At 33.9% G+C, this 22,817-nt stretch overlaps 3 protein-coding genes across 4 annotated transcripts in view; 2 read left to right on the plus strand and 1 right to left on the minus strand.

Moving 5' to 3' along the window:
* Window positions 1–9,009, plus strand: part of LOC149075898 (transforming growth factor-beta receptor-associated protein 1-like) — a 28,539-nt gene extending 19,530 nt beyond the window's left edge. Inside the window, exons 16-22 of the mRNA XM_089243399.1 lie at window positions 215–346; window positions 1,858–1,958; window positions 4,434–4,545; window positions 4,717–4,877; window positions 6,896–6,974; window positions 7,067–7,257; window positions 8,686–9,009. Coding sequence (XP_089099525.1) covers window positions 215–346; window positions 1,858–1,958; window positions 4,434–4,545; window positions 4,717–4,877; window positions 6,896–6,974; window positions 7,067–7,257; window positions 8,686–8,824 — 915 coding nt within the window. The 3' untranslated portion in view covers window positions 8,825–9,009. The remainder of the gene's footprint in view (window positions 1–214; window positions 347–1,857; window positions 1,959–4,433; window positions 4,546–4,716; window positions 4,878–6,895; window positions 6,975–7,066; window positions 7,258–8,685) is intronic.
* Window positions 9,010–10,425: 1,416 nt separating this feature from the next.
* Window positions 10,426–17,880, minus strand: LOC149075899 (uncharacterized). Of its 2 annotated transcripts, none has more exons than XM_089243401.1 (6): window positions 17,724–17,880; window positions 15,464–15,709; window positions 15,252–15,339; window positions 14,223–14,373; window positions 13,185–13,264; window positions 10,426–10,799 (listed from the first exon to the last, which is right to left on the minus strand). In XM_089243401.1, the coding sequence occupies exons 2-6, from the start codon at window positions 15,697–15,699 to the stop codon at window positions 10,677–10,679; spliced, it is 678 nt and encodes a 225-aa protein (XP_089099527.1). In that variant the 5' UTR covers window positions 15,700–15,709; window positions 17,724–17,880; the 3' UTR covers window positions 10,426–10,676. The 2 variants fall into 2 exon arrangements, with proteins under 2 accessions (XP_089099527.1, XP_089099526.1); XM_089243400.1 differs by having other exon boundaries at window positions 17,650–17,757.
* Window positions 17,881–18,011: 131 nt separating this feature from the next.
* Window positions 18,012–22,415, plus strand: SmF (small ribonucleoprotein particle protein SmF). The gene is made up of 3 exons (XM_089243402.1): window positions 18,012–18,133; window positions 20,961–21,086; window positions 22,159–22,415. The coding sequence occupies exons 1-3, from the start codon at window positions 18,128–18,130 to the stop codon at window positions 22,288–22,290; spliced, it is 264 nt and encodes an 87-aa protein (XP_089099528.1). The 5' UTR covers window positions 18,012–18,127; the 3' UTR covers window positions 22,291–22,415.
* Window positions 22,416–22,817: the final 402 nt, after the last annotated feature.

Here is a 22,817-nt window from a genome sequence, read left to right on the forward strand (position 1 = left end):
ATCTGACAGTAAAAGTTAAAAAAAAAAATTGCTGTTCATAACTTAAATATACAAAATAATTACATTTTCATAGATAATTTAATGTTAATATTAATAATTTTGTGCTTTTTATAACTTGACGAGAAACTTGGATTCATTTTATGTGTAACCTTGCTTATGCTAAAGAAGTTGTTTTTTTTCACAAGTTTTTAAAATTTACTTTTATTTTTGCAAGATATTTATTGATCGAGATGATCCAGCATCATCAGAGCGAATGAGACCAGAGTCAGTATCTGATTATTTGAATCAATATCCTGTAGCACTTGTTCGTTATCTAGAGCATCTAGTCTTTGAGCGGCAACTTGAGGTCAGTAGGTGTTAAATTTTTATTTTATTTTATTTTGTCTCGCATGAATGCATATTAGTCATTTTACCACAGTAAAAACCAGTTTGCATATCTTTCAAATTTCATATTCAACCGTATTGTATCAATTACTTAAATTGGTTAAAAAATTACATACCTCAGATTTTTCACGTTTTTTTTAATTGGCCAAAGTATTACACTAATTGAGTTTTTTTTATAACTTCTTTGAGTTCTTTAATCTGTAAATTTAGCATGCACATATATATCTATAGCTGATATTGGTTTTATATTGTCTATTCGCATGTCTTTTCATTGATACTAAAATATCAAAACAATATATATTTTAACAATAGGTATTTTAATTCTATTATAAAGTAGTTTGTCTTTAATTTTAATTATTATTTCATGCTTGTCTCTTGCATCTAACTTCAGTTGAACATTGCTCTTTCAAGCAAGTATGCAGATATTGTGGGTTCACATTCATAGAATATTTTTGTGCTTCCTCAACCTTAACTGCTAATAGATTTTTATTAAAAGTTGTGAATGTGAAGATTAGCTCACTTTTCTGAACCAAGTTCTCACATTTAATGCTACCATATGTGTAGGTCAGCAAAGATTTTTTGTGAGGAATTTGGTAACAGACAGGAACTCTAATATCTAGACTAATATCTACCATTGATGTGAATGACCTCATACTGACAACACATATTGGTTGTAGCATTCAAAAATTCTGTAACGCCACCCTCTACCATTCTATCAACATATTTTTGTAAATAATCTTCATTTTTATTTGTTGTGTTTTGGTTGAATTAGTTTTATCAACTCTTTTGCTAAAATATCTATTGAGGGTTTGAAAAACCAGCTGGTTTTTCCCCTCAATAGATTCGTCCAAGTTTTGACTAATCTTTTTTTCTCTCCACCCTTCTATGAAACTTAGACTTGTTTTTCAGGTTTCTGCCTCTGATAAGATCTTTCATTTTTTCCCTCACCCTTCATAATCCAAAACATACCCATACTCCCTAATGAAGTTTAGTCATTTCTATGAATATCATTATTCTGAGAATCTCCAGATTAAATTTATATCCCCTCCTTTAATTTATTGGTCTAAAAATACATGAATTTCTCCAATCTATGATGCTGATAAAACTAGAACTAACAACGTAGCCAACTTTCTTCATTGAGCTAGCTAATCTCCATTCCTTAAATATTGACCTTTCAAGTATACTCAAAAGATGAAAAAGTTTACTGTAAATGTATGTTTGCTACATAACAGTCATTGAAATTTTCATAAGTCGATGTGTCAGATTCATTAAAAATGAAACAATTTTTTTTAATTACCTGAATAATAAAAGTTTCTTCCTCTCAAAATATTCCGGAATTGGTTTTATTGTCTTACATACATTTACATAATATATTTCATATTTTCATATTACATAAAATAATTAGAATTCTTTGTATGCAAATCTTGTGAATGATTTCATAAAATGAAGTTTTTCATTCATTCTTAATTGCAGAAAGAAAAATTTCACACTCACTTAGCAGTTTTATACTTAGATACTGTGCTACAAATATTAAAGCTTCCTGAAACAGAACAAAATAGTCTTAATGAAGCAAGGTATGTTTTCAAATATGTTTATATAGGCATGTTTTTAAATTTCTGTTTTGATTCTTCTCTCCTCCCCACCTTTCCATTTTAGATCAGATATCAACTCATTCTCTATGTGTGTGTATATAGGTTCTGTTGAAGAAATCATGATTGTGAAAAGAATTGATTGAATTGGGGAAAAAACCTTCACAAAACTTAATTTCAGTTCATAAGATTTTTGCTTTCTTTATAATAGAGAAGTATAAGGAGTATAACTTTGTATAATACTATATAGAGAACCTTTATATATACATGTTACTGGCAAAGTATGGATCCTGTATTCTATATACAGTCAGCCCCCTGTATTCGCGGGGGTTACGTTCCGGGAGTGACCGCGAATATGGAAATCCACGAATAACAGAAACCATGGGTTTTTTATTGTATATCTCGTTTATTGAACATCACGAGAAAAAGCAGGGTGACACAGAGGTAGAAGGGAAAGTAAAAGAGGGTGCAGCGATTGTTGCCGATGTTTTCTGAAAGAATGTTGTGATTTTTATGTTTGCCGTGTCTTCTTCCTCATATCATCAAGTATGTTGTAGTATGTTGACAAGGTCCTCTACTAATTTTTCTACATGTGAAGAACCTAAAATAGAGGGATCTATGTTATGAAAATATTCTATTGCTGATTTTTTTTAGCTTGCGATTCACTTCCGCTATGTTACTTGTGATGAACTTCTACTTCTTTATCTCCATCTTCTTCATCTGGTGCTGCTTCAGTTTCAGGACCAGTCAACTGCATTAACTCCTCCTCGGTCAACCCAATATCAAAAGAACTTTGAGAATAGCATGTATTCACTATCAAGGTACTGTACCTCCTGACTTCCGGAACGAAAAACCGTTTAAACCAATCCAGGAAAAGTGTTTTCATAGTCCATTGTTCGTCCAAAATACTGGGAGCTTTGGCTTATCCATCTCTTCAATGCTCATGGATTCGAAGATTTGAAAATGATGGTGGGCTTTATCATGTACCCATTCACATTTGCGCAAAACAACATAGTAAGTCTATCTCTACTTGCCTTAAAACCAGGAGCTCGCTTTTTTTCTCTTGCTCAACTTCTTTGCGGCATTTTCTTCCAAAATAGTGTAGTTTCGTCAGCATTAAACACCTGCTGATGTGCATAACCCTTCTCTTCAATAATTTTCTAGCTGCCTCCTGATCGCCAGTGTTTTTTACATTGCGCAATCCGAATCGTTTTTTAAACCTATGAAACAGCCTTTACTTGCATAAAATTCTGATGAAATAGACGTTTCACCAGCCCTTTCCTAATGGAAGAATAAATTTTTTCCCCTTTTCTGTTATAATATTACAATCAATTAGAATACATTTTTGTGTCAGTCTTGTACCCAAAAAAAAAAACTTTTTCTGTACGTGAAACACATGGATCCCATAGGCGCTGCAAAGTTTTGACTGCCACGGGTGCAGCTACGGCTACGGCTGAACGAATTTCAGATTCCTTTTTCCTGATATTTTTTCATCATTTATTCTGTAATGGCGGACCACAACAGGTATTGACTTCGCCAAGCATAGTCAATATATCCAATTTTTCTTGTCAAGTTTTCACTTTTATTTACCTTTTCAAAGCATTGTCAGTAGCATTTAGAAGAATGAGCCATCCTAAACAAGCACAACTCAAATTTTGTAAACAAAACACGTGAACAACAATTGCTGAGTGTTGTCAAAAAAATTTTCCAATAAAGAAAAAAAACCCGCGAATATGGAAACTGTGAATACGGGGGGCCGACTGTAATGCCTGATGGTTTTTTTACAAACTATGGAATGAATGTTTACGATAACATCAAACATAATGTGTGATATACTCATATAAACTATACAAATATTAACATGCAATACAAATTAATGTTTGTCATCGATTTTATATATATATACATTAACTATTTGTAATAGCATTAGAAACTACCATTTCTCATATTTTATCTAAAACCATTGTGTTCTGTAGAATGCTGAATTCCATACTTTGCCTGTGAAATATAATTATATGGAATAATTACAAGTATCATTTAAAAAAATTCAATTAAGTTACTTGCTATTTTCTTCTGCTCAAATTATTGATACAGACAGATCTGCATCTTCATTATGCTAAAAATCCTAATTTTTTTTATATAAATGATTTTGTTTCTTTTCCTCTGGTAATGCAGTTATGCATATCTAATTTTTGTTTTTTTGACAATACTTCAGACATTTTCCTGAAACATTGTTTTAGCTATTGATTGAATTGTTAAATTCATCTTCACATAAGCTGTTCATTTTATTGAAACATTTGGTATCAATTTGTTTCAGAAAATTTATCCTGAAATTGGTATTTAATGTGCTACAAAAATAGTAATGGATTTTAGTATTATAAGAACAGAGGAAGAATTGGGACGTTTTCAGAGTTTGAGACAAATGTTCATTAGATTGGTTTTATTTTACATTTATACCAGGAAGAAACTTCAGCATCTACTTCATTTCTCAAAATTGTATAGAGTTCAGTTGCTATTGGGAAAAGCTCTCGAATGCCAACTCCATGCTGAATGTGCCATACTTTATGGAAGGGTAAGAAATCTAATCTATTTTGCTTATGACAAATAATGCATGTGTATACATTAGTAATAATCATTGATTCATTTAAACTGAGTAAAACAATTTCATGTACTTTAGGGCTATATTTTGTCGAATAAAATTTGTTACTAAACTCCAAAAGATAAGTTTTAAACTTTTTTTTAGCTGGAAGAACATGAAAAAGCTTTAAAAATCCTCATCCACAACTTGCAAGACCATGCAGCTGCTGAAGATTATTGTATAAAGATGTCAGATGGAAAGGAAAGAAAGTTTAGGCACAGACTCTTTCATATTCTTCTGAGCTTATACCTTGATCCAAACATGGAGTAAGTTAAACTGTGTGATGTGTTACATTAGGTTTTTTTTCTGTTACTGAAGACCAGTTTGATCATGTATTTTTTAACTCTAAGCAACATTGGCAATCCCAGATATTGTGTAAAGTTGATTTCTCAATGAAACGCTTTTCCTTACACCACTTAGTTTGCACCTACTGAAAATTCTATTGAAGTGACTTTGGGATTGTCGCCTGTGAAAAGGCTTTGGTTATGTGATTAAAGTCAAAACAATATTTTTAAAAAATCTTGCTATAAACATTGAACTGCAAGTGAAAAGGGTCTCGAACAAATTCTCAAATAGGATAATCATTGCTCAATTCTGTTCGTGAGCAGACTTGAAGGTCTGCAGGGAAGAGAGCACAACCATGAAGATGTAGTGTATGCGGTGCATAGCAAAAGTTTAGATACTGTTTGAGATCTCACAATATCAGAGAAATATTATTTTTATAATTACAAATTAATTACCACTTATTGGGGTGAACATATATTTTATTTTCAAAATAATAAAATTTGACTATACACTTTATGAACATAATGACAAAATAAATAGAAATAGCACATAAACAATCAACCTGAAAGTTTAGACAAATTTTCAGCAAAATAAAAATTATGCGAAAGTTAGTCAAATGTTTATTTTTTTAAAATAAGTTTGTTAATGGAGGTTTCATCGACTTTTACATTACATTGTGTTAAAGATTCACAATAGTGATGAGATCAGGGCTATGTGCTGGCCAATCAAGAACCTCAATATTTTGTGCATTAAGCCAGGCTTTTGTACAACCTGCAGTGTGTATAGCTATCACTATGATTTGTAGTGTGCATAGATGCAGTATCCTGCTGAAACTCCTTACTGGCTAGTACAAATAGTAATTAATCATCCTCTTGTGTTTATGTAATGCTGAACATTTCAGCGAGGCTAGTGATATTTGCTCATTGCAGCAGAACACAACCCAAACCATCAGTGAAACACCACCTTGTCTGTGGTTTCTTTTGCAAACTATACAAATATTATCCTTATCTATCTGACCCATCCAGGTTTAACTTCTCATGGCTGAAAATAATTGATTACTATTTTAGTCCATATGGACACACACTTGCGGGCTAACTGTAATCTTTGTTTTGTGCTCAAGCTTCAACTTGGTTGGTTCCAAATCACCAAAGTTGTTTCTTTCATAATTTTTCAATATACTATCATACCCGTTTCGTGTATATGTCTGTGAATACTGTCTTCACTGACATTAAGAATCCAGACAAGCTTCTAAATTGCAGTGCAGTCATCCTTTGCATAGATGCTGTTCTTTCAATTCCTCTGTCATCTTTTTTATCAACAACTTCCTTATTGGAGGTTACAGGATGGGAGACCATATTACTAAAATTTAGATATCTCTTATTTTGTGTTTCACTGTATTTTCACTCTAAAAACTAGTACAGTGATTTTTGAACATATTTTGAGTATTTTTTAGAACCATACCTCTATGAGGAATGGTTGATGGCTGAAGTAGGACTCACAGAACATTTTGTATATTGGGTCACACACACACATCTTCAATGTTTGGGGGTCCTCCACTATAACTCAGCACATGATTCTGTTGGATCAGAATTTGTGGTATTTCTCTCCTTCCAAGAAATTTCAGTATCTGGTTCCTTCAAAGAAGGTAGTGATAGCTATGTTACCCATTACCTTGTACTTTCTCTCAGCTATAAGCAGATGATATAGCAGGCTCTTCAAATAGGGGGGGACAGCAACAATAGTCCAGCCATCACATTAATTCCCTTGGATGATGAGGGGCATCACCCCTTTATACTCTCAGGATCTGCCACATGTTTGAAAAGTTTGTGCATCATTGTAAATGGCATATGGAATTTGAAGATTGCAGTTTTGTTAAAGAAACCCACACCAGTCTATGAACTTTCAGAAAAGCCTCTTGTGTTTATTTTTTTAATGGATGCATTTAGGATTTTAATATTTTGAAGTTTGTTGAATTTCTCCGATTTTGAAAATTTTTTAGTGAACAGCAGTGTGAAGATATGATTGCCCCTGCAGTTCAACTGCTAAATAGTGATTTGGCTGAATTTGATGTGGCTAAGGTGATTAAAAAAATCATGTTCATATAACTCAGAATTTTCAAAAGAAACATGTATTTTTTATTTTTTTTTCTCATCCCAATTTCATTTTTCAGATTATGCAGCTTATACCACCACATTGGTCAGTGGGGATAGTCGATCAGTTTCTGAATAAAGCTCTTAGATCAACACTTCATCGGAGATACACATGCAGGATAGAAAGTGCTTTGTCTAGGTGCCTTAATCTACAAATACGATTTCAAAAGATTCATTTAGAAAACACTAAAGTCATTTTAACAGAGGACAGGTAAATTTGTAAATTGCTGTCATTCGTAAGAGTATATATAAAAACCAATCATTTATTGTGTTTGCCCTGCTGACACTATTTTTTTGTCTCTAGACTAGTCAGTTCTTCCCCTACCCCTTTTTATTAATTGCATTAAATTCATGTTTATTGGTCTTTGCCTCCCAATAACATACATCTGTCTCTTCATTCATATATTGCATGCAAGCCATGTTCCCTCTAATCTGTGTTTGTGATTTTGTGTGCATGGAAGTATTTTTGTCATGTGCAGGGCTCTTACTCGTTCTATTTTTCGGTTAAATGTCCTACTTTCTCAATTTTTTTACCGAAACCTATCAACAAAATTCATATAATTGAGGAGGGAATCATCGATACAATGCTAAATAATACAAATGTAGTAGATTGCAATTAATGGTTCTGCCAAAGCAGAAATTGTATGGTTTTAAAGTTATTTTTGGGGTATATGGACCATTTGGTGGTTTATTATTTTTTCGTTTGCTTAGTTTGAGGGCTCAACAAGTAGAATAGTGATTAGAAACTCCTACCTGGTTGAAAAAAAATAATTTTGTATGTACTACTTCATGGTCTTCAGCAATAACATTTGTCATTCAAAATTATGGTGCATTTTATGGTGTGTATAGGTGACAACAGTTTGCATAACAAAGCAGTTGGGTACATAGGCCTATTCTAGGTTTTGTGATTCTGATGATACTCAGTTGTCTTCTGTATTTTTAGTGCACGCAGATGCATAAACAATATTTACACTACTCAGCAAAGAGCTAGAAATGAAAGTTCATTTGTCAAAAATGTTTACACTAGCATTGAGTGCTAAAATTTAAACAAATCCTTTTGAAAAAGGGATGGACAATGCAGTAAAACTATCTGGTCCATCTTGACTTATTTATATTGGACCTTGTGTAATTTACACATTTTGCACTGTGCTCAAGTGGTCTCGAAAGACAGTCATTCTTAAAAAACTTACATGTCTTCATAATTTGCTGTGTGAATTGTCAAAGAGAATTGAAAGACTGGACTGTGGCAGACTCCAAAAAAAAAAAAAAAAAAATTAATATATATTGTGAGAGGAGATGGAAAAAACTATCTGTGGTTGTTGTACCCTATTTTGGCCAACAATTGTTACATTTCTGTCATTTTGCTTTGGTTCGAATCAATCTTACAGAATTCTGAAATAGTGTGATATGATTTTTTTTATTATCCTATGATTATGTTGTCTAAGGGGGGTACCGTTTCCCCGTCCTACTTTTTCTAATTTTTTTAAGTGGAAGCCCTGCATGCGCATAAAATTGCCATGCATCACTGGAACAGACATTTATTCTTTAGCCTTCATTATTATATTTATTTTTTCTATGCATAGGGTATAGAATATAAATTGTAGAACAAAAGATGATATACTTCTTTTTCTTAATGCAGGATGTGTGCAGTTTGTAAGAAGTCATTTTTAGATTCAACATTTGCTCGATACCCGAATGGTGTGATAACTCATGTTCAATGTGCAAAACAAGTGGACAATACCAAATCATCAGCATTCCATAAGTCTGACATGAGGTGATTAAAGGATCATTTTAATAGAAGTCACAAATTCCTATTTTACACAATCTAGTATCGTGTATTCACTTATAGCTTGAATTACATCTACAGTGAGTGCTTTTGTACATTTTCAAATACACCAATTTAGGGCATTATGTATATAGTCCGTGATTATAAATTATGAAATAAAATGTGTATAAAGAATTATTTTCATTGCAAAAAATGCAACACGTTGGGTATGAGATCTTTTGAAGTATTATTTGCATTTTTTTAGTATTTAGAAAAACTACATTCCATAAATATAGATTTAGAGTCTTAACTGAATCTAGTGAACCTGAGCAAGAACTGAAGAATTGATTTTTTTTTTTTCAAACGTCATATCTGCCCCAACTGTGGGAAGTTCACGGGGCAGTCATTTCAACTTTTTCCGGGGGGGGGGGGGTCGGTCGGCCGGCCAAAGAACATGTACTCAATGTCAATGTATGCATGCCAGGGGGCAATTCTGACCCCCCCCCCCAAATGACGGGCCTGAAAGTTCATTGCGAAAGCAGTGACATAGATACGTGGATATAGCGGCTACTGCAGCCCGGTTAGGAAATTGTGAACAAGAGAGGAAGTATATAGTCTTGCAGATTATAATAAGTCTTGTTCAACCTTAGCCCCAAAATAATATAAACCTGTTTCTCATGTTATGATTATTAGTCTGTTCCACACTTTTTCTAAAAGCGATAACACCCGAATGATGAAATTATCCATGATTCCAATTATATAGTTGCATCCATTGTATTATAATTTTTCATTTTTAAAATTTGTGAAAACATTGGCTGTAAAAAAATTTTGAGTTTTGAGGGGCTGTTCTGCCAGAAAAGTTTGCTGAACTCATCTAGATAAATGATCCACACACATTAAAAAGAAATGCTTGCAAATCCATTTTCATTGCCTTTAATAAAATAATTTTAATCAGCCATCATAAGCAAGGTTTTGCATATAAACTCCAATCGCTGATTACATAGTTTTTAAACGTGATGAATCTTGGTTTTTAGAATAGCAATCCATTAAATTACTTGATTCATATCTATTGAAAGTATAAAAAACTCTAGAATGAATAGTTATCTTTTAAATATATTTTTCATGTTCTTTGTATACCAATAATGTTATGTATATGTGATCTGTTTTAGTCAAAATGTGAACAGCTGACTAGATAGTTTGCAAGGACTATAAATTTTCAAAACAGTAAATAGAAATTCCTCTGCTGCTAATACTGTTCCAATAACTTTAACACAGCATCTCCCTCTCTTTCAAGTATAGGATACATTTATATAAATACGTTTTTTTTTAACATGCTTGTATCATTTTTGATTCAAATAATTGTTTCAGTAATTTGTTGCCCAGAAACAGCATTTTCATTGAGTGTGAATGAATCATCAATGAACAACTATGTATATAAATAATATATTGTCAGAAAAAGTAAATTATTTTATAGGATTGCTATTCTTTGATGATTTTCATGGGCTAAGAGTGTTATTTATAGAAAAACAATACTCTCACATACAAAGAAAGAGCTTCAGAAAGCATTCACAAATATGCATAAAATGTGTAGTGAACTTACAAAAAAAACATGACTAGAAGCAAAGGAATGTATGATTCTTATAAAAGCTATACGCAAACAAGGATTTTACAAAATATACCTATAAAAGCACCATGTTGGTTTTACGCTTAATACTAACGTTCATTAAGGGCAAAGGTTCATTAGGGCATTTCTTGGCAAATTACATTTGCCGAGGATTTTTTTGCATTTGCTTTTGATGTCTAATAGTAATGAACAGCTTTTGAATTAGAACTCAAAAGCTGTTCATTACTATTAGATATCAGTCTCATATACCCTTTTCCAAGTCAGATATTTCATTCTGGATGTTGATTCTTGCTGTTTCCTCAAATCTGTCTCTAAATAGCTTTGTAGCAAATATATTTGGTATCTGTAAGAAAGACTTCAGTACCTGAAAAATAAATTTTACAAAAAACAAAATTAAATAGAATAGCCAATTACTTAATATATCTATTACATAGTAAATGCTACTTAAAGTTTTAATTTTTGACTTCCAATTCGGTTCCCAGCAAAATCTGCTCAATCATTTCCCTGACTGAAAATGCATACACAAGGTTCCCACTCAAAAAATCCCTCAAACCCCCCCCCCCTTTTTAAATTCAAAACTAATTTATTTTTTCACAGCACTATCTTAGTATCCTATAAGATTGACACAAGCTAAAGCAAAATGACACAGGAATGGCTTGGCAACAAAAACAATTTTTGGCCAAAACAGTGTTCTAGCAACCACAGATAATTCTTTTGTCTCTCTCCTCACAATATGTTACCTTCTTTTTTCGAGGAGTCTTCCAAAGTCTAGTGTGTAAACTCTCTTCCTTGATGCACAACAAATTACGTAGACATGCAAGTTTTTAAAGAATGACGCTCCCTTGCGAACACTTCCAAAATCACAGTGCAAAATGTGTAAATTACGGGATCCAATGTAAATAAGTCCAGGTGAACTGGATGGTTTTACTGCACTGTCCATCTTTTTTTTTTTACAGGGATTTGTTTACATTTTACTGTTCAATGCCAGTGTCATTGTTTTAGATAAATGAAGCACTTTTATTTCTAGCTCTTTACAGAGCTTTGTAAAAATTGTTTATACCTCTGCATGTCTTAAAAATACAGAACACAATCTAATGCTATTGGGTAGCATCAGAGTCACAAAACTTAAAATTAGTGGTTCTTAACTAGGGATGCGAAAGAGCATTTTCAGGGTGTGAGATGAAAAAAAATACATGTTGACTAATTATTCAGGAAAATTAAAATCGGGACGCCTTCCCAATCCAGATCAATTTCGGGAAGTTTCTTTTACAGAAGCTGCAGCCTCTAACTCATCTCAAACTTAATGGGGAATCTTTTTACTGCTAGGCCAACAAAGGTAGCAGGCTTACCCTTCAACCCATCTCCTACTAAAAAAATTCTCTATCAATTTTACTCATTTGTAATATCTGTGAACTGTATGTAGAATGGAGGCGAATTCTATAAACAAAAAATATATACCATTGACAAGTTGTTTCATCCCATCCACCTGCCTTCCATACAACCCACAAGTAGAAATTAGGTGACAGGGGTCACTGTATGGGCCCCCCATCTTGACATTTAAATGTCCCCCCTATACAGAGGCAGCAAAAAAAAAAAAAAGCAAGATGATAAACTATTTTCTCAGCAGAGATAGAAAAGAAATTAGAGCTGGTGTTGACTTTGTTTTCAACAATGGAAAAGAGGCACTGGTTCATCCATTCACTGAAAAAGCAGGTTCGGTTACCTTGACCAACATTGGTTCCACCCTTCAACTAATAAGACATTTTGCTCATACCAAACTGTCAGGCAAATAGGGGGATCCAGAGGAAAATGCAGATAAAGATAAAGAAAGCCTTATCAACTATCTCTTTCAGATCCTCTGGGAGAGAATATATTTTATGGGGAAAAAAGTGAAGACCAACCACTGGAATGGGAATTCATCCCCTATTAATTTTTTTCCTTTTCAGATTTTCCCTGACTTTTCTGACAAATATATAACATTTTTCCTGACTTTCCCTGACCATTTTCTGATTCTCCCCGACTTTCCAGGTTGCTGGAAACCCTGCTATAGTGTTAACTTTTTCCCATTCAAGAATTTTTTGCCTCATATATTTTTCTCCATTTAACCTCCTCTGGGTCATTTTGAATTTACATTTCTTGCATTTATTTTTAATTGTGAAACTGTCCAAAATTAGTTTCGATTGACAAACATGTATGAATAATTTACTACCAAATGTTTATAACATTTAGAACTAATTTTGAAGTCTCTATGAGCATTTCATTAATCTAGGTGGAATTACTACAGGCAATGTAGGGACTGAGGAGGGCAAGAAGTTTTTCAGGCTTCTGGCCGTATCTTATCATGGGTATGTGTGAGAGATGTTCTCTGAACTAACTGCAGAAAAATAAATCCCAACTTAACTTGGGGATTCCTTTATAAAATATTTAATACATCATAAAATTAATTCTCCAGTTCGAAAAAAATTATCTTATCTACGTAATTCTTGATACAGCAGTCATTTTATACATTTGAATGATAATTAGACCATGGCCTGTATATATACAATTTAAAATTGATTCCTTAAACTGACATAAATTCTTAAAATCATTATAATAATATCATTTGTGTGTCCTATGACTCTAATTTAATACTCATGCATATAAAATTTTGGTTACCAATACAAATTTTTTTAGCCATCATGGTGACCCGATATCACACAAGCCTGGTGTTTTTGATTCAAAAACTAACCAAAATTTTATGTTCACTTACTTTGACACGAAGAAAATTATATTTTGATTCTGGAAGATAATTATATTCTTCTCTTATTTTCAATGCATAGTCCTTATACTCTGCAAAAAGTTGTAAAGAAAAAAAAATTACTCTTCATAAGCAACTAAAACTTTTTCATAAAATATTCATGATCCCACAACAATATCGACCATATTTATGTTTTGAGAAAAATTTTAGAGCTTGCAATATGAATGCTAAATTTTGTTTCTTGGAAAATATGAGCTAAAGTTTGGGAAGTGAAGATACATCACATGTACTCAAGATTCAAGTGGTAATTTATAGATCATCCACCATACAGGTTAGACCCCCACTAGCTTCCATTTATTTGTTTATTTGAAGACATCCTATAGGACAACACATCCATGATAATTAGGCAATAAGAAATGAAATTAAAATGTGTCTTGGGTTTCAAGCTTCAGATTTCCATGACACTGATACAGAAACTAGTAACCAGACTCAATTGATGTCATTATCCAAACATTTGTCGCGTAAAAAATAATGCATGAACGACCAAATAATTTGTAGTGGATGTTTTGACACATAAAAGTGTTATCAATGAATACTAGCCATTGTATCTTTACTTTGCGCGAACACCTTTTGTACGTCAGATTAATCATTCTTAGATATCATTAACATTTGAATGAGATCTCTCATTACTTTTAACACATCCATTTCCTATTGAATTGCAATTTAAGTATTCAGAATTAATATTGATAATTTAGAGAATATTCTCTGCAAAATATGCAAGGTAAAAAAAACAGATATTACAAGGAGTTTTTATTATGGTGAACATAGGCACATGTTGTATCCCTAAGCTCACGAATATTTTGTTTTCTCCACTGTAGGGCAGACTCCAATATACTATTCATCATGGAAATCACAATAATAAATGATATGCAATGGTTTTAAATATTCATGATTTTTCTGGGCTATAGCCATACATATGTGCCTAAGGCATATTTTGCATGACTTGAAAAAATTTAAAGTCCAGTAACCATGTGAAAAACCATATTATACCTGAAGATTTCATCCCTAATATGCTAAGATCAAAATCTAAGAAATAATGCTGATCATCGTTTCCATACGCATCAATTTTTTTATGCTCTTCAGTACTATGAGACTTGGACGAAAGTATCAAGTCTTTCACTCTGGATGCAAGTTCTGAATCCTAATAAAAGTGGAAAATATATTTCAAATCATTTGTGTGTGCGTACCTAGAAAACACATCAGTATTATTTTATCAATCAACATCACAGCTCTTTTGCTCACAAAACAAAACATTTCAGCAAAATTTTACATGATGACAATAGAAATCTTGTCTCCGCTGCACGCTTGTATGGTGGGTTTTTTTTTTTGGAAACCAAATCTCATTCATGCTTTAAAAAAAAACACAGAAAACCATTTTCAGCTGACCCCTACTGCCCTTATGCAGGTATCTATCAAGCTTTTTGAATAGGAAGCATAATACTGAAGGGGGGGGGGCAGGATTTTTTTGGGGATAAAATCAAACACGGGAACCTGCTGAGAAAAATTTGAAGATAGATTTATAAAACATCTGTGACCTTTCTTATTTCATAACTTTTCTTGACATGGCGTTTTTTCATTTTTCTATGATGGAGGACACTGGTACATTTTGAGTCCTATTGTGTTTCATTCAACTAAACCAATATATTTTCTGTTACCATAACATGTGACTCAATAATTATGTACTAGATAATTAATAATTATTGAGTTTGATTGTTCTTGCTTCAAACGAAGCAAAGCCATTTGAGTATTACGTAAGCAGATTTTCAGCCATTTTTGACCCCCCGTCAGGAAAATTTCGTCAGTAGCTCAATATTTCATAACTTCAAAAAGGGGGAGGGGTGGTTGATGACATAAGCAACCTGCAAACCCTCCTCCAATATCTAACCCATAATCTCAAGTTTTTGCCAGTTTAAACCTGCTTAACAAGCATCATTGTTGACGCACACATTTAAAAGAAACATATATCATAAAAAGATTTCACTCACTTGTATTTTAACCCAGAATTTTTTTTTAAATTACCTTGTCAACAGCAGACTCTGCAGCATATTCATCGAACTTCCGAACGCTATTTTCTTCATTGATATGAGATTGCACATCGTAAAAAAGGCTACAGATAAGAAAATTTTTTAAACAGTTCATTGCATGAACATATTAAACAGAATAGGCCAACACATAATCAATAAAGTTGAACAATCACGACTGGAAAACTAAACCTTATAATATTTACTTACTCGTGGAAAAAAATGGCATATGAAAGAGCCTTTGGTGAAGAAATATCATTAACGTATTCATCCAAATGTTCAAACATCTTCTGGAGATGAGTGAGGGTGTGATATTTTCTGCCCGGTTCCGTGTACCTGGACAGAATGATTTTCCACCATTTTTGTTGAATATCACAATCTGTATCTCCTGTAAGCTTTTCCCATCGATCTTTCAAGCTAGTTTCGACTTCACTGCATTCAGCCATGCTCAAGTTCCTATATAGTGTAGAATTAAACAAAACTTTATTGTGTGAATTATTGGGAAAACCCTTTCAGATTAAAACTAAATGTGGACTTGCGTGCATGTGTGCTCACTAGGGCATAGCCCAAAAATCCCAGTTGTATGGAGAACCTCGTGACTGGTACATCAGCAACGTAATTTGTAATCCTTGTAACTATGATCTCGGGGCATCACTTTGCCGGGGATCTACAATGTCATCATAGGAAATTATGCAAACTGTGACCTCTATGCTTGTATATTCAACACAATATATACAATACAAAAAAAATTCAACAACAGAAAAAATATTGTATTATGATTCCAAAACAAATGTGTCAACATTTAAGAGAGAGACTGATCAGAACATAGTTCAAGGCAGGGCCATTTTAACAGTATCACAGGCCTCAGGAAAAGTGGTTTGTTTGGGAAATATACCTAGCTAGAAATACCTACCTACTAATTTATGCACTCACTGTCGAAAAATTTGAGCAGATCTCATTTTTATGACACCCTTTCTGCACGTGAGGGTCCCCCTCCAAAGCCGTGCCTGTGTGGGCTCATGTGTTAAGAAAGCAGTGGTTCAAGATTGTTTAGTATTTCTATAGAATAGAATCGTCCTATGTACCTAGAATTGTCCTCTTCCTAATCATAAGGGGACACCAGTATCGATCGGCAAAAAAAGGTTTATATTTATTTATTGAATTATTAATTACTTTCTTAGTAAAGTGGCAAGGGGACAATTCTAGGTTGTGGTGTCACAGCGTGCTTTCCTCTAATAGGGTTGTTAATAAATGGAACAGCTTACCTCTGGGGGTTGTGAATTCCAACACAACTAACATGTTTAAAAAGAAATACAACAAACATAGCGAGACAGGACAAATCAAGAAGCTATCCATACTTAGACGAGACTATAATTTTTTATGGGTAATGTATTTTTTATCATAATTATTGATTACTTTATTGCTCTTAATGGGTTGCTGTATTTTTGATAGTATATATATATATATATATATGACATCCATATTTTTTTTATGGGCATCTCTTTTTGTCACTTTGTTGTGCATTGTCTGCAGTGGCATTTGTGTAAGCTAATTGTTTTTTGCGATAATCTCAGGTAGCTTAGTCTCATCCACCTCAGATTATTAAGACTCCACTGTATAATGATATACTGAAGCAACCCGAGCTAATCATTATAGAGGGGAGGACGTATGATTGTGCATCTAACAACCCAATTCTTAAAATCATATTGGAATATAAAGTAAACCAGACACTGCATATATCCAGCAGTACGAACTGGTGCCGCTTTGCAGTCATGTGGTAATCATGCTGGACTCTCGTCCCGAGGATCCAGGTTCTAACCCTGTTGACGGCACAGTGGTGGTCGGCTGAAGCTGGTTTTCCAGCTTCAAGGCACAAATGTGTGAGACGATCTCCCATTTAAAAAAGTCTCTCTGCAGAAAGCAGGCAGGCCTACAACATGATACGAACAAAGGGAGTTAAGAGGGTATTTCTGTAAATATTATGGAGACAGCGATATCAGTGCCGTCTTAACACATGGGCTCACCCAAGCACCTCAAGAGAAGAGGGGTCTCACAAAAATGAGATTCGGTTAAAATTTTCTAGAACGTACATGGTAAGGCCTCAGGGAAACCACTTGGCCCCGGGTCCATCATGCTCTTAAGACGGCCGTTATTGCGCGAATGGGGTCTTGGCTCCCAGGGTTTATACCCATGCAGCGAATATTATTTTTTGATTATGTATTGTACGCTCAAACTCAAGAAAAGGAAAGATAATTTTCTTCAATTCACGAGCGTTTTCTTCTCTACATGTTCAAAGTAATGAGAAAAATAATGGAGATATTTATGGCACGAAACTCTAGCAATAATGACACAAATTCTAAATAATGAGGACTTTAAAAATATATATATATAGAAACCTTAAAAAATCTCTTTTTTCTCGAAAAGATGATAAAGAAACCTAAAAAAATAAAGTATGGTAAAATTTTTATACTTATGAGAGATGTTGTTGACCAAGACTACGATTTTTTCACCGGTTTCTTCAGGAGGATCTCATTTCGTCGATTCTGATTCGTTTAGCTGTTTATGACGTCATATACGGACTGCTTCAATATTTTCTTGTTTTTCTTTTCCAATTTTGGAGAAAAAAACTGAAATCGAAACAAACCCATTGGATCAAAAAAATTTAAAAGTTAATATTTTCTATAAAATATGAATCTACAGGTCTTTAATTTATATGGGGGGGGGGGGTGATAAAAGAAAGAAAAAGATGAAATCTGATGAAGTATACAACTCCACTCACAGTCTGTTCTCTAGTCTGTACTTCGCCGGGATAAGAAGCATTTTGTTGTGAAACGCGTTTGTCATTTCGTGTGAAAAACTTCTTAAAAATTCATCATGGCTGTGAGTATATTTCCGTTAATTATCACTTGATAGTTTTTTAAATATTGTATCCGATACTCGTTAACTTGCTTGATTTTGAAAAGATTCTCCTTCGATATTTTCCCATGCTGTTGGCGCTCATGAGAAACTAGATTCTTTCTTGAATTTACATTTCATTTCTTAATGCTGTTTATTAAATTTAATCATATATTTTAGTTTATTTTCCTCACAATGTTTCAGTCCTGGTTAATTTTACTTTAACACTGCACAGGAACCTTAATAGTTTCAAACGCACGTTGGTTTCGAACGCTAATTGGTGATATCCTATTGAGGGTTAAATTGACCATTTTTTGACACGACAGCCAGCGTAATACTCAGTGTATCCCGCTTATGATTTTTTTTTATAAAGAAAAAGGTTGTGAACATGCGTGGGAATAACAGGGTTTCCTATCGGGTTATTACCTGAATAACCTTCGGGGGTGTATGAATATTTGAATATTTCCTAGAGGGTTAATTTCCCATAACCGTGGTCAGCTCCAATGTGGCGAATTTTATACGTCGAAATTAGCAACCCTGTTAGCCCCGTCACTATTTGCTGGTTGTGGCAGCCCTTTATGAACTGCGGAACAACTACATTATATTAAGCGCATATTTGTTCAGTTTTTATAATTTTTTTTTTATAGCTTTTCACATTTCCCTCATATTTTGGTTGATTCATGCAATAAATTGCATTGCTTTCTTTGCACATCATATTGAATTGACCACTGTGAAAGTGGCAATTGCTTGGCATGTAAAAAAGTCACCAAATTAAAGGTGACCACCACGCTTATCGGAAATTAGCTGATTCTATTACTGGTCCAGGCAGAGACCAGATGGCTTTTCTTTTTGTGTTCACCTCAGCGTAAAATCCAGAGAATATCTGTTTCATATATCAAGCTGAGAAAAAGCTGTCTGTCACTACCATTCCACCTGTGGGGGGGAAGGGGAGTTGAGAGCCTATTAACTCCGCTACTTCAACCCCTCATGCTATGGTACGTGAAATAAGGAAGGCGTGGTTGTGTCTCCAGTGGTGTAGATGACTTCATGCTTACTTGGTATGCAACAGGGCCTGGGTCCCGGCTGAGACCAGGTGACTTTTCTTTCAGAGTTCACTTCAGCGTAAAATGCAGATAATGTTTCTTTGATTTTATTACTGTTTGAAAAAATATTCTGAATCAAAATGTGGTTTCGGTTTGTAGGAGGATTATTTTAGAACTTGTAGCAAGACTGATCGGCAAGTTCAGTTAATATTTTCAGCAAGTTAATATTTTTTGCTGATCAAATTTCAGATTTCTTTTTCTTGATATATCTCACTGTAGATCCATTGATTCTGTAATGGCAAATCACAGCAGGTATTGACTGACTTTCGCCAAGCATATTAAATGTATATAATTTTTCTTGTAATGTTTTCACGTTTTTTTTTCTCTTATCGAAGCATTATCTGTAGCACTAGAGAAATGAGTTCTCTAAACAGACACAACTCTAATCTTGTAAACAAAACATGTGAATGATAAATGTTGTCTTTTTCCAATAAAGGGGGGAAAACTAATACGGGGCAGACTGTATTCAATGATATTTGATTCCATTCTTTATATAGTGACAATGGAATTGAGTGTTAGTTCAGCGATTTTGAATCATTTTCACTCTTTTGTTATCCCAAATTTCAAAAATATATTTTCAGGAACCCCTTTTAATTTTATACAAATATATAAATACAACGCCACAACAGGCAAATTGCCCAACGAGGTGGCTGTACTTAAGAACATCATGGATCCCCGAGCCATTTTTTGGAGGCCCTACCTACTACTGCTACACCACACATGCATCCTGCCCCCCCCCCCCCCCGCGGAACCCCCAATGAATCGGTACATGCGGGAATGTGCGTGTACGTATAGTGAAACCTGACGTGAAGTTTTTGTTTCTCTGTAATGCTTGTTATGTGTAGTGCTGCCATCTGCCACCAGTTTTTCGAACTATGAGTGAAATGTTATGATGAATGATTTATTGTTGTAGGACTGTTGCTCTCTGTGGCGAGACTTTTTAACAGGGAGATCGGCTCGCATTTGCGCCTTGAAGTTGGGAACCACAGAAAACCAACTTCAGCCGACCACCACTGTGGGGTTCGAATCTGGATCCTCGCATCGGGAGTCCGTCACTATAACCACTCGACCACCACAGCGGATATATTATGATATGGAATATGTCAATGTGTTCAAAAACTCCATAAACATAATGAATGCCAGCACTCGCACCGGATCTAGGAGGTCCTTAAAATTCTGAGCTATATGTGGAGATCATTAATTATAGAAGGGTTGATGATTTTATACGATAAAAATATTAATCGGCTCCAGAGTTGAAGGTACAGTTGCATTTTTCGCAAAATGCGAAAAGAAGTAGCCACTTTCGCAAAAAATGCATGTAGTAGGTACAAAACGAGAAGATATCCAACCATAAATCATTAGATATCCAACTATAAATTTTCAGCATTTTGCTAAAGGAATTTTTTATCTAGCTTAAACCCTGCAAGACTCCCATGCTCACAAAAGTATAGAAATGAAATAACAGTCGTATCGTGTCAAAGAATTTTCGAGCCAGTTCTTTGTAGATCATATTCCGTTTTCACCTCAAATGACAAGTTGTGATCACTTATCTGTTTAATAAAGTGGATGAAGAATTTTCCGAAAATAACCAGTTCCTTGTCAGCATTTTATTTTTTGTTCATAATTAAAATAATATATATATATATATATATATAGCTTTCATGTCCTTTTTCCTTGCATTTTAGTTATGAATATTTTTTCCCTCCTAGGCTATGCCCCTGAATCCAAAACCTTTCTTGAACAGCCTTACTGGTAAACCAGTCCTGGTTAAACTGAAGTGGGGAATGGAATATAAAGGCTATCTTGTTTCAGTCGATGGTTACATGAATCTGCAGGTAATTAAATAGCTCCTGGTGTGACGTTATACATTGTCACTAATATGTTGAACATACACGAGCTTTTGTCTAAATTGCACACATTCCACTTGTTTTTATAAATATTTGCATGCAAGTCTTAAAACACACTTTTGTTCACACATGAAGGTGTATTTTGTGTCTATTTGATTTAAAGTGGTGAAATTAAACATTTCAAACTAAAAGTAAAATAAAAGTTTTTTTTTTTTTCAGACTAAGAGTGATCCAAATTTTTTACTGAATGATTCAAGATATTTTCGATTATCATGTAAAATTTTGTTATAGTGGCAAAATACTAGGGAGGGGGGAAGAATCTCTTTAATGGATGAGCCATCACTCTATGGTCTTCATTAACAAAATCTTTGGCGTTTAAACAGCTGATTGAGCCTTCTAATTAAGGGATGAGAATGTTTTGGTTTTCGTCCTTTATCTGATAAATTTGTTTTCTGAGTCGGAAAAAGTCTCTCTCTGGATTCAGTTAAAAATATGAAAATTCGAAAGCAATGTTTGCCCTAATTAAAAATCCAGTTGTCAATTTACTAATTGTAATTTTCTGTACTTTTGGCACCTGGGAAAAAGTTGACAAGTTGCTGCTTACCTTGCTTGTAGGATCATAGCCTGTCTGATCTCCACCTCAGGGAATCTGGATGAATGTTTTTGGTTTCCCCCTGTGTATTTACTATAGAAAAAGACCTGTGAAAAATCCAGGCCGAGAGCCCAGTTGTGGAATGTGAGGGGTCCAATGCCAGGGCCATAGAAATAGATTGAAATAGACTACGCATTTATCATGACCGCTTAACATTCCTTTCTGTGGAATTTTATGCATGTGTGTAAGAACTCTTGCCTCATTGCTGATGAAAAAATTGAACAATAAAAGCCTTCAAATTTTTTTTAGTTTTATCTATTTGCGCATGTTGGGCATGCAATTGAAAAAAGAAATGCATGTCTAGCAATCAATTTGTCCAGCTTAATTATAGAGGATATCAATGTATGGGAGTTTCACTATTTTTATTTTTGTATGCATCTTTCTCATATTGGATTTTTTGCCTTGCAGCTTGCCAATACAGATGAATTCATTGATGGTAATGTGGCTGGTAACCTTGGAGAAGTCCTGGTTCGTTGCAACAATGTTCTGTATGTTCGAGCATTGGAGGAAGAGGAAGAAGATGGAGAAACCAGGGAATGATGGGGATATTCAGTGTTGTACAAGTCGTTCCTCTGAAAGACATTTTCCAGAGTATTTTTTTGTTTGTAATTTCTTTTCCCTTTCATGTAAAGTTGTTCATGCTCATTAAAGTCATTTAACGTTCATTTCAAATGTTTTCTATCTTGAAATTTCATTGATCGTTTTATAAGTGGTTTCCAATTTTACGAAAGATTTTTTTGTCCCTATTTATTCGAGCATGAAAAATACACAGTTGAAGTAATTATCCCAAGGAGCAAGGAAGGCTCATACTGGATAATTAATGTATACACATCTGAATTTAAAGTATAAATGATACATAAATTATAGGAAAGAAAAAAAGAGGGGGTGAAATATATTAGACTGTGTGTAAGCTTTGAGTTAACCATGACGGTAGCTCTTTGAGGGGGGGGGGGGAGAAATGAACGTATGTAAGTGCTGAAGATGTGTAAGCTCTAGGTGGAGATAAATATATGTATATGATTAATTCAAAAAAAAAAATTTTTTTGTATCAGTCTCAGATAAGAAAG

Source organism: Pholcus phalangioides, unplaced genomic scaffold (genome assembly GCF_987345545.1).
Source record: "Pholcus phalangioides strain wild (caught in Gottingen) unplaced genomic scaffold, Ppha-v1.0 ptg000015l_1, whole genome shotgun sequence".
NCBI lineage: Eukaryota > Metazoa > Arthropoda > Arachnida > Araneae > Pholcidae > Pholcus > Pholcus phalangioides.